General features: G+C 48.8%; 1 protein-coding gene across 1 annotated transcript; it reads left to right on the top strand.

The window, feature by feature from the left end:
- The first annotated feature begins 5,018 nt into the window (after positions 1-5,018).
- Positions 5,019-5,861, top strand: LOC109756379 (uncharacterized). Its single transcript, XM_020315228.2, has one exon. The coding sequence runs from the start codon at positions 5,028-5,030 to the stop codon at positions 5,475-5,477; it is 450 nt and encodes a 149-aa protein (XP_020170817.1). The 5' UTR covers positions 5,019-5,027; the 3' UTR covers positions 5,478-5,861.
- The last annotated feature ends 6,569 nt before the right edge of the window (positions 5,862-12,430 follow it).

Genomic DNA, 12,430 nt, shown 5'->3' with positions numbered 1-12,430 from the left:
TAATTGCTACCATCATCTTTCAACTTAATTTGCTTTCTCAAGGAACGCATTAAAATTCAACGGAACAACAGCACGGGCCATCTATCTACAATCAACATAGACAAGCAAGATACTATCAGGTACTAAGTTCATGATAAATTTAAGTTCAATTAATCATATTACTTAAGAACTCCCACTTAGATAGACATCCCTCTAATCCTCTAAGTGATCACGTGATCCATATCAACTAAACCATGTCCGATCATCACGTGAGATGGAGTAGTTTCAACGGTGAACATCACTATGTTGATCATATCCACTATATGATTCACGCTCGACCTTTCGGTCTCCGTGTTCCGAGGCCATATCTGTTATATGCTAGGCTCGTCAAGTTTAACCTGAGTATTCCGCGTGTGCAACTGTTTTGCATCCGTTGTATTTGAACGTAGAGCCTATCACACCCGATCATCACGTGGTGTTTCAGCACGAAGAACTTTCGCAACGGTGCATACTCAGGGAGAACACTTATACTTTGATAATTTAGTGAGGGATCATCTTATAATGCTACCGTCAATCAAAGCAAGATAAGATGCATAAAAGATAAACATCACATGCAATCAATATAAGTGATATGATATGGCCATCATCATCTTGTGCTAGTGATCTCCATCTCCGAAGCACCGTCATGATCACCATCGTCACCGGCGCGACACCTTGATCTCCATCGTAGCATCGTTGTCGTCTCGCCAATCTTATGCTTCTACGACTATCGCTACCGCTTAGTGATAAAGTAAAGCATTACAGGGCGATTGCATTGCATACAATAAAGCGACAACCATATAGCTCCTGCCAGTTGCCGATAACTCGGTTACAAAACATGATCATCTCATACAATAAAATTTAGCATCATGTCTTGACCATATCACATCACAACATGCCCTGCAAAAACAAGTTAGACGTCATCTACTTTGTTGTTGCAAGTTTTACGTGGCTGCTACGGGCTTAGCAAGAACCGTTCTCACCTACGCATCAAAACCACAACGATAGTTTGTCAAGTTGGTGTTGTTTTAACCTTCGCAAGGACCGGGCGTAGCCACACTCGGTTCAACTAAAGTTGGAGAAACCGACACCCACCAGCCACCTCTGTGCAAAGCACGTCGGAAGAACCAGTCTCGCGTAAGCGTACGCGTAATGTCGGTCCGGGCCGCTTCATCCAACAATACCGCCGAACCAAAGTATGACATGCTGGTAAGCAGTATGACTTATATCGCCCACAACTCACTTGTGTTCTACTCGTGCATATAACATCAACGCATAAAACCAGGCTTGGATGCCACTGTTGGGGAACGTAGTAATTTCAAAAAAATTCCAACGCACACGCAAGATCATGGTGATGCATAGCAACGAGAGGGGAGAGTGTTGTCCATGTACCCTCGTAGACCGAAAGCGGAAGCGTTAGCACAACGCGGTTGATGTAGTCGTACGTTCACGATCCGACCGATCAAGTACCGAACGCACGGCACCTCCGAGTTCAGCACACGTTCAGCCCGATGACGTCCCTCGAACTCCGATCCAGCCGAGTGTTGAGGGAGAGTTTCGGTAGCACGACGGCGTGGTGACGATGATGATGTTCTACCGACGCAGGGCTTCGCCTAAGCACCGCTACAGTATTATCAAGGTGGACTATGGTGGAGGGGGGCACCGCACACGGCTAAAAGATCAAACGATCAATTGTTGTGTCTATGGGGTGCCCCCCTGCCCCCGTATATAAAGGAGCAAGGGGAGGAGGCAGCCGGCCAGGGAGAGGCGCGCCAAGGGGGAGTCCTACTCCCACTAGGAGTAGGACTCCTCCTATTCCTAGTAGGAGTAGGAGAGGGGGAAGGAAAGGGAGAGGAGGAGAAGGAAAGAGGGGGCCGGGCCCCCTTGCCCTAAACCAATTCCGTTTGGGCCTTGGGGGGGCGCGCCCCACACTCCCCTTGCTGCCCTCTATTTCCACTAAGGCCCATGTAGGCCCATTAAGCCCCCGGGGGGGTTCCGGTAACCCCCGGTACTCCGGTAAAATCCCTATTTCACCCGGAACACTTACGATATCCAAATATAGGCTTCCAATATATCAATCTTTATGTCTCGACCATTTCAAGACTCCTCGTCATGTCCGTGATCACATCCGGGACTCCGAACAACCTTCGGTACATCAAAACATATAAACTCATAATATAACTGTCATCGAAACGTTAAGCGTGCGGACCCTACGGGTTCGAGAATTATGTAGACATGACCGAGACACGTCTCCGGTCAATAACCAGCAGCGGAACCTGGATGCTCATATTGGCTCCCACATATTCTACGAAGATCTTTATCGGTCAGACCGCATAACAACATACGTTGTTCCCTTTGTCATCGGTATGTTACTTGCCCGAGATTCGATCGTCGGTATCTCAATACCTAGTTCAATCTCGTTACCGGCAAGTCTCTTTACTCGTTCCGTAATACATCATCCCGCAACAAACTCATTAGTTGCAATGCTTGCAAGGCTTAAGTGATGTGCAATACCGAGAGGGCCCAGAGATACCTCTCCGACAATCGGAGTGACAAATCCTAATCTCGAAATACGCCAACCCAACAAGTACATTCGGAGACACCTGTAGAGCACCTTTATAATCACCCAGTTACGTTGTGATGTTTGATAGCACACAAAGTGTTCCTCCGGTAAACGGGAGTTGCATAATCTCATAGTCATAGGAACATGTATAAGTCATGAAGAAAGCAATAGCAACATTCTAAACGATCTAGTGCTAAGCTAACGGAATGGGTCAAGTCAATCACATCATTCTCCTAATGATGTGATCCCGTTAATCAAATGACAACTCATGTCTATGGCTAGGAAACATAACCATCTTTGATCAACGAGCTAGTCAAGTAGAGGCATACTAGTGACACTCTGTTTGTCTATGTATTCACACATGTATTATGTTTCCGGTTAATACAATTCTAGCATGAATAATAAACATTTATCATGATATAAGGAAATAAATAATAACTTTATTATTGCCTCTAGGGCATATTTCCTTCACGGATATGGGGGCGCACGAGCGCGCCCAGACACACCCGCCACGTTGGACCCGTCCCATGCTGGCCCATCCGACCCGACATATATTTGTCCCCATCTGCTCGCCGGAGCAAACCCTAGCCACTTCACTCCACTCCTCTCTGCCACCCGAGCTCCCCTCCGGCGGTTTCCGGCCTTCTCCGCCATGGTAGGCAGTGGATCGAACTCCGACCAGTCCAGATCCGTCGACTGGGGTGTCATCCCGTGTGGGTTCGAGGAGGCAATGACGGTCCGCATTGCACTCCGTCGCACCCGGGAGGACAGCGCCCGGCCGACACGGATCCGTCCGCTGCGACGCCATAGCGTCGGCTCACCAAGCGCTCGGGTCCTCTGGTGCTGGATCCTCGCAGTCCCGGCAGCCGGAACACCTCTCCTTTCCATCACTAGTCGGGCGGCCCACCGTGGGAAGAAGAGGATAAGGGCCGCCGAGGCCCGTATCAAGGCGGAAATGGCGGCGGCTGATGAGGCGGCGCGGGCACCCGCAGAGGAGGAAGCCATTCGCGCCCGCATTATGAAGAAACGACAGAGGAGGAACACACACGCCCTCGCCCGAGAGCAGAATCGGACGGTCCGTGCCATGGCCGGACTGCCACTGAAGGAGGATAGCGACGGCGAGGACAACTCTGGCGACGAGCAGATGCGGCTCGATCCGTACTGCGCCTTCGACCGGTACTTCCACGAGAAGGACGCAAGGGCGCCGGGAAGGGCAAGGGCAGCCGTGGATGAACTCCACCATAGCCAAACATGTCAAATGTTGGTAGTCCGATGGCATGTTTAGTTAGTAGTGATGGAGTAGTCGGACGATGTGTGTGCATCGATGTAGTTGCATGAGTTTGTATGAATTTGAGGTATGGTTATTGAGGTGTCCGGATGTGGATTACATTATTTGAGGGATGCCCGGACAGTGTCTACGGACGCGCTCAGGCGCGTCCGCGGGCATTTGAGGGGCCGGATTTGCCCAGTCCGGCTGTAAATGCTCTTAGGGTCATGGGAGCGTGGCGGATCCCTGCCCTTGCCGGTGGGAGGGCTCCATTTTTAGATGTGTCTTCAAGATTTGTTAGGGTTTGTGTCCTACTCAGGAAGGCGAGACGGCGGCGGCTCCCTGAAGATGGAATAATGTTCTCCCCGCCTAGTCTCCGTTTCGATGATGCGTCTACCATCGTCGGTGGGTGTGTGGATATGCCTCTCCGGCGGATCTGTCCTTGGCGGATTTGCTCGGATCTGTTCGTCGTTCGTCTACGTTCGTGCATTTTCATGTTAGATCCTTTCGATCTACGCTACTCTTCACCGGGGGCGGTTGTTGTTCTGGTGCGCTGGTCCTATGGGGTCTTAGCACAACAACTTCTTGACTGTCTACTACAACAAGTTTTACCCGACTCCGGTGATTGAGGGGCTTCAGTGCTTGTAGTCGTCGCCAGGTGGTCTACGGATATGGATGTAATTTTTATTATTTATGTTGTTCGTTGTACCGCCAAAATGAATAGATCGGATGTTTTTTTGAAAAAAAAACTAATGTGAATAGCCATGTTTTTTATTGATAGAATAAAAAGTTATGGCTGGGGTTTAAGAAAATACAAAAGTCAGCTGAGGGACAAACAGTTTAGCTGTAATAAATGCAAGACAGCGACGTTGTTTTTCATTTTATTACGAGAGGCAAAGGGTTACAAGTTACAGGAAAATTAATCACATCTTCATTCATCATTTTCAAAGGAATTGAGAGAAGAAGAAGACAATTGAATTAAGTGCAAAACCGGAGTAGTGCCGCAAGGGAATTGTTCAGTGGAAGAAAGGAAATGAGCTGAAACATTCTGGGAAAGCTCAACCCCTGTCTTTCCTTCACACTACGTACTGACTTGGCCGAGAAGGCTCTGGACCGGAGCTCCTATACAAAGGCTGGACTGGAGCGATAGTTCGCTGGCATTGGCATTGGCCAAGGAGCATGGACCCGGACGTCGCGCTCCACCTTCAGATCGCCGCGGTGGTCGTGATGGCGGTGCTCATCGTCGCTCTAGCCGTCGCGGCCTCCGGCGGAGCCTGCGACGACGCGGCCGGGGGCGCCGCGGTGCACGCCGCCGACGTCGAGGCCGCCCTCGGCAACGACACGCTCATGACGTACGAGCAGGCGGCCGCCAGGAAGAAGAAGGAGAAGGGGGAGGAAGAGGAGGAGCGGTGCGCCATCTGCCTGTCAGAGTACGGCGAGGGCGAGGCCGGCGAGCTGGTGCGGGTGGTGCCGGCCTGCGGGCACTTCTACCACGCGAGCTGCGACGTCGACAAGTGGCTCCGGAAGCGCCGGACGTGCCCGCTCTGCCGCGGAGGGCTCTGGCCCCCGCCGCCGCCGCTGCCGGGGCTGCCACGGCCGGAGTGCCCGCCGATGCCGCCGTCCCATTAGCTTAGCGTGCCTTCTTTTTCGATGCGTGCTTGTTAGTTGTTAGGATTTGAATTCTTGCAAGAGTGCAGAGGATGCGCGCTTGCACATGCGAGGGAGGCACCTCAATTTGCAGGTGGAAATGGTGATTGCAAATTCTTTAACTTTCCGTTTCTTCCAAGGAAATATTGCATTGTCACGTCAGTTACGAAGAAAATCCTGTCGCAATGCGTTATGCAAATGGGCATCGGACAAGAGGCTAGTAGAACACCATCTCACACACGCCGATTATACTGATGCCATTGCAATAAATTACAAGCAAGTTTAATTGAAGTGATCGAGAGGAAAAAAGAGTTGATGCCAATAGCGAGCCGACATCGAGTTTCTCTTGGGTAAGCAAAGACCAATCCGTCGACTGCCAACCGGTTATCATGAATCAACTTCTATCTAAGCTGAGCAGTGTGGGCAGAGTCCTAGTCTTTGCGTGGACTTTGACATGTTCTAGCCACGCTGTTCGTAGCACATCCCCTTGTATTTTAACTCAAATTAACCTAAACTACCACTTAATTGCGTGGACTTTGACACAGCCTTTGCTTGAAACTCGAAAAAACATGCAAACTCACTGACAGCATTTCTAGTCCTTCCCTTGTACTTTAACTCTCGAAACCACCTATGAGAGTTTAACTCCTCAAATTTTAAGAATTTAAACTTTTTGGCACATAGTCCTTCCTCCAGATTTGACTTCCCAAATCATAAATTTGCACAAACTACTCCTTTCAAACACGATTAAGATAACATAGTGCATGATTGTTCATAACACTGATAAATTAAACTAAAAGCCACTCAAATTAACCTGAACTACCACTTAATTAAGCTCAAGTACTGCTCTACTCCTCGTCGGAGGGGATTGCGTTGGGCTCACGCCCCACTGAAGCCCAACCTTGGCGGGTGGCGGTGTCGAAGAACGCCTCGATGGCGAGGTGCTCCTCAACCACCTCTTGGTCGGCGTGGATGACGACGAGTTTGGTGAGTGTTGTGACAAGGTGCTCCTCGAGCTCCTCCCCTTCTAGATTGCGTTCAGCTTCCTCCGACAGTTTGAGTTCCGTGAACTACAACATTGTCGGCATCGCCATGTCCATCTCGTCCTCCTCTTCCTCCTTATTTGTAGGATTGCTATCCTTAGGAAATATTCCTCAGAATTTTTTTGGCCTTCTATTTTGAAAGAAAATCTCTATCCACTCAAACCTTTTGGTACATTTCTTTGTTTTCCATGCAGCCTCATGGACTCTTCATCCAAATTCCTGTGTTTTTTGCCCCCTCCCCCTCCCCCCAATATTAATTCATTAAAAAGTTCTTACAATCATTCAATACAGAATTTCCCGCATGAGGCGGAACACTATTACAAAGCACACCATCCGACCTATTATCAAAACTAAACTTAGCAATGCGCCACCATATTAGCCTGCCTATCAATCTTCGCAATTTTTAGATTGTTAATAAACTTTAACGCTCAATGCTTCCTTTTTCAGATCAACAAGAGGGGACCTGTCAATGGTTTCATTTGCCAGAAAGGATGCCACAAAAGAGCAATTAGTTTTCAAAGTAAACGGTTTGTGAAGAGTGATACAGATGTATAACCCGGCGAGGTCTGCACGAAGTTCCGCTTCATCCACACAGGTACACAATCCAATAAAGTCCCACGAAGAAATGATGACTTCGCCCAGATGATTCCTGGCAACAACCCCTACGCTAGCAGACCTCAGGCTATCCGCAAAACTAGCGTCAACATCTATCTTAACATACTCAGAGGAAGGAGGCTCCCAAGGAGCACGGTCCTTGATCAAAAAATTAATATACCTCAAACTATCCGTCACCCCCTTACCTTTGTTGCTTAAATCCACCTGCGCACACGCGATCGCTGACGAGAAGGTCTTCCAATAATTATCCACAAAGATAATAGAGGCGGAAACAGGTTCTTTTCTCTTTTCAAAAATCAAATCATTTCTCAAATGCCAAACTCTCCAGAAGATGAATTAAACTTGTTCGTGCACCGACGACCTCAGCTAATCCAACAAACTATGAAGCCAATTCGGTCCCATACATCTGAATAACTCCTCTCCCGAAATATTCCACACCTCCCGAGGGCCAAACGCAAACCACGAGCCTTTGGACATGTCACTAAAGCATGGAAAATATTTTCATCTTCAATACCACAGATAGAGCACAAACGAGTTTGGTGATGATGTGACAGACTGGTTTTTGCCCTTTCTTATTTTCTTGAAATTTCATTTGAAAGTTTTTGAAACTTGGAGTTTCTGAATCTTTCCATTTGGACTTAAACACTTGGGCATCCTTGGCTTTCACCCAAGTGTTCACTTCTCTCCCAAACCATCACTTCACTTCTGATCCACCACAAAATAACCTTTGGAATATTTTTCTTAAATGAAAAATATCCATTTTCTCTCAAAAACCCTAAGCCAGATCTGTTTGCTTCAAGGCAACCCTAATTTTTATGGCTCAGAAAATTCTAAGATAATTCACAAATATTCTAGGGACCCTAGGGCACCTCCTTGAGCAAAAATATTTCATCACTTTTTGGAATATTTTTGCTACAGAAAATCTTTTCTGTTCTGGACAGAAATGGTGGTTTCTACAGCAACTACCATTTTACTTGCTCCATTTGACCTGAACTTTCTTGTGCATCTTTACCTTAGTAACTTATAACTAGCCTCCAAAGCACAGCCCCAAACTCCCAGCCATTTGACCACAGTAACATCACAAGGTTACTGACCAGAAACTTACCTGGCTTGTAAAATCTTCTCTACTACACCTGGATCCAAACCAAACCGTGGTAAACTTCAAAACTACCACGAACAACATGCCAGACATGATTTTTAGACGAAGGCTGGCCTGAGGAGAGAGTTCGCGCGGTGACCACGCGTGTCCACGATGCCAAGCATGCGTGTCGACGCGCTCTGGGTGACGCCGAGCGCTCTGTTCGAGCGTGCTCGCTTCCCCCGCCTGCCCAACCATGCCAAACCCCGCCACCATCATCGTCTCGACGTCCTTAACTCCTCCCTAGCACTCTCCGACACCGGAGCTCGCCGCAGCGAGCACGGGCAAGGTCCGGCCAGCCCAACAGTGCGGAGCGCACTGTGCTCGTCGCCATCCCCTTGATCCTGTGCTCGTCTCCGCTCGCCCACAGTGGCCGCGTGACCTCCGTCACCTTCTCCCCCTCTCACCGACGCCGCTCGTCGCCGGGCGCCGTGGACATGTGTCCACCGGCGGAGCCCGAAGCACCCTCGCCGCTCGCCTATAAATAGAGCCACCCCCAGCCTCCTCGAGCACCATCCAGCACTCACACACACCCCACGATCGAGTAGGAAGCCGTAGCCCGGCCGGGCAGGCCTCGGGCCGCCGTCCCCGAGCTCGAGCTCGCCGGCGATCCCCTCTGGTCGCCGCGGCAGCTCCAGCCCCTCCCAGGCCTGGGCGACCCCTCCAAGGCCTCTACCTCTCTCCGATGAGGCCATCTCGCCCGCTTGGAGCCTCTGGAGTGACCTCTGCTCGCCGTCTTCCTCAACTCCGGCGACCTCCACGTTCTGCCTCAGCTTGCGAGCTAGTTTCCGACGTCGTCCGACCACCCCTAGCCACGCTACGGGTACGGGCAGGTACGCCATCGTCCCCTCTCTCAATCCCTCCCTCTCGTTTGGGCCAAGGAGCCCTCGTCGCCGGCGAGAGCTCTGGCGAAGCCGCGGCCCTCTCTGTTTCTCTCTCCCTCTTCCCCCACCTGACTAGCGGGGCCCGCTAGTCAGCCACTCAGTACACGCGCGAAGCGGTACGAGTGGTGGCGCCCCTGGGCTTTACGCCTTCGACGTCACCCCCCCAGCTGTTTCTTTTTATTCAAATTCATTTATATTCCAGAGAGCTTCAAACAATTTTAACTTTTTAACCATAAGTCCAAATGAGATGATTCTTTTTGCATTGTGTTCTTTGAAAGGAAATCTAACAGCTCACCAAAGATGAGATTTTTCTGAGCTGTTTAGAATTTCTGGTGAATTTCAGAAGAGTTCTTGATATTTTCTTTTTGTGTTTAAAATTATTTTCAGAAGGTGAGGCTTGTCTTGAGGATCACCAGGAGGCTTGTGAACCTCATCTGCACTAAGGCAAGCCACAACAACATTTTTATGATGCCATTTCAATATTTGTGATTTTCTCACTTAAATGAAATGATTAACCCATGCATTTAAATAATTATTGAATTATTTGTATTCTGTTAAGTATTGGTCAGTTGTTATGCTTGATTTACAGAATAGTTGAAACTAGTTTAAGTGGGTAAAGCAAGTTAAAATTTATTTGAGGTGATGTTAGAAATAATTTTGTTATGCATGTTAGTAATTATTTAAAGCTTTGTGTTTGCATTCTTAAATTGATAAAAATTTGTTAGAAAATGTTCTGTTAAATACTTGTTTAATCATATTACTTGTCTTACAGAATGTTTGAACCCAACTTAGTGATAAAGAAATTAAGAGTTGTTGATAATGATATCTTTTGGTCAAGCATATGAAAAATTTATCGGAGTTACTTTCTTGCGTAGGAAATTAATAAAACTTGTTGCAAAATATTTTGGTTAAGTTGTGAGTCATTTTGAGCAAGTAGAGTAATATGAGTTGTTGACGTTTATGCTTGGTGTGCATATGGATGACGTCGGTCATTTTTATCAATATGTGATGCATGTGTTGTTTTGCATTTCATGGCATGCTATGACACCGGTCATTTTTAGTTTAAAGTTAATCCTGAATATAACTCAACTTGAATATACCGTTGACTGGGTCATGGTGCCGCTGAATCGAGTTTCTTTCCAGTGCAACCACATTTGCCTTGTGGGAAGGCCTTGATTCGGTCCATTGACACGGCCTCTGGTCGGTGCCTCCATCTAGGGAAGATTATGTCGTGTTTGCCCTGGCCCGGTAAGCACACATAATCTTGTGTGCTCGTTGATGAGATTATGGTACCGAGTCCCCGAGTGGGAGTGTTTTGACCACGACGGTGGTCGGGGTGTCTTTGGTAGACACGGGGCCACCCAGGACCAGCCCATTGGGGATTTGGGTCGGAGTGGCCGGGAGAGTGCTGTGGCAATGGAGGGGTTTTGTCGGAATGCCGTTGGTCTACCCGAATGGGAATGCGAGGCCATGGGTTCCGTGGTGTGGGTACAGTGTGCTACCTCTGTAGAGTGTATAATCTATCGATAGCCGAGTCCACGGTCACGGACACCTCGTACTAGGTCCCACCATGAGTCAACGTTTAATAAAAATTGCACACTAAGCTATGAACTTTGCATTCTCAATGGATGGCAGAAAGGCCATCGAGGTATTTGGGACAAAATGATGGTCGTGGTTGTGATCGCCATAAGGATCACGAGTTGTTCTTGAGAAAGACCACTATGGTGGTGTGTTTGTGGTCCAGAGGTGATCACAGTTGGTAAGCTGTCCTGAGGGACGTTCGGGCTTGATCACAGCATGTTGACATATAATGTTGCATTATTAATAATTGGTTAAATATCATGATATTGTTTGTCATTATGATTATGCTTGTTGTGAGCTTGCAAGTACATTCAATGTACTGACCTGGCGTGTCATGCCAGATTTCAGGAAAGTCTCGTTGGAAAGGAGCGCTGTTCGAGTCTAGATCGTGTCCACATCAGTGTCCCTGTGATATGGAGCTTCCGCTACGACGTTATTCCGCTGCCACGTAGTTGTTCAAGTCGAGGCCCCTTTATGTTCACTAAATAATGTACATATTGTTCCGCCGCACCGAGTGTGCCGCTTGGTCTCGACCACTGTTGTAATATGAACTCTGTTCCGCTAGCATCAATAAAGCGGTTGTTTTCTGTACCAATATGTTGTGTGTTGCCAGAAGACATGATCTCTGGCTGGCAATGCAGGGTAAACCGGTCGCTCTGAGCCGGGGTGCCACAACGGTTGGTATCAGAGCCGCGCTGACTGTAGGACACGCTAGACTACGACGTGTTAACTGGACGCTAGACACGAGTAAATGTGAGTGTCGGTAGCAGTTATAGCTGGTTGTTGCATTGTAGTCATTTGATTATTATTTTTATGCTAACCTGTTAATGGTTGTGAGTGTAGATGGCTCCGGTGCCGTATCCGTGCCAGTTGCAGTTGATGCTGTACACGTCACCGCACCTTCGCCGCAACGTGTGGCGTCGGCTGTCCCCTCACGGAGACGAACCAGTCTACCGTGTGTACCGGGAGCGTCTAGCAGACTCAGTGTATGAGTACCACGCAGTGGTTACTCTGCGCACCAGTTCCGATTCCGGCTCTTACACTCGCACTTCTCGGAGCTGTTACGCCTCCACCGCTTCTCAGGCTGTCCAGTTTGCCGCATTTGAGGTCCTTGTCGAGCTTCGTTATACCAAGGTTCAAATGCAGCATCACCCAGGATTCTATTACTACCCATCTCTGCACGACAACGGTCGTGTCCGTTTTCCTCTCGTTAACCCGGAGTCTGATAGTGTTGCTAGCCATCTTGCTCGCTATATCACTGCTAGCTATCTGATGATCCACGAGCTGGCTCGAGAGCTGACTCGTGCCCGTACTGCTTTAGCCCGCTACCTTGGTCACTACTAGATCCACCACTACTCCATCCTCACTGGGATTTACCCCTTATGTCCCAGTTAGCTCTAGCTCCCCTATTTCGCCGGTTACTCCCCCGAGTAGCACAGGCGTTCCGGCCGTGAACCCTCTCAGTACTCCTGCCGAGTGGGTCTCACTTCTTGCTACTCCTGCAGCCCCGATGCTTCATCCTACCCCTGCCCCTGAGGGAGAGCCCTCGAGGCAGCGTCGTCGTGTTACCTTTAACCCGGAGGTTTCCGTTAACCACGTCAGTTCAGGATCTGAGACCGCTTCAGGGGAGGACACCGCAGCACCCGCAGAGCAGTAGTGTCTTTGAGTATTCGCAGT

Source organism: Aegilops tauschii, chromosome 5 (assembly GCF_002575655.3).
Source record: "Aegilops tauschii subsp. strangulata cultivar AL8/78 chromosome 5, Aet v6.0, whole genome shotgun sequence".
Lineage (NCBI taxonomy): Eukaryota > Viridiplantae > Streptophyta > Magnoliopsida > Poales > Poaceae > Aegilops > Aegilops tauschii.
The sequence above is the reverse complement of the archived record's forward strand: the minus strand, read 5'-3'. Positions and strand labels throughout refer to the sequence as shown.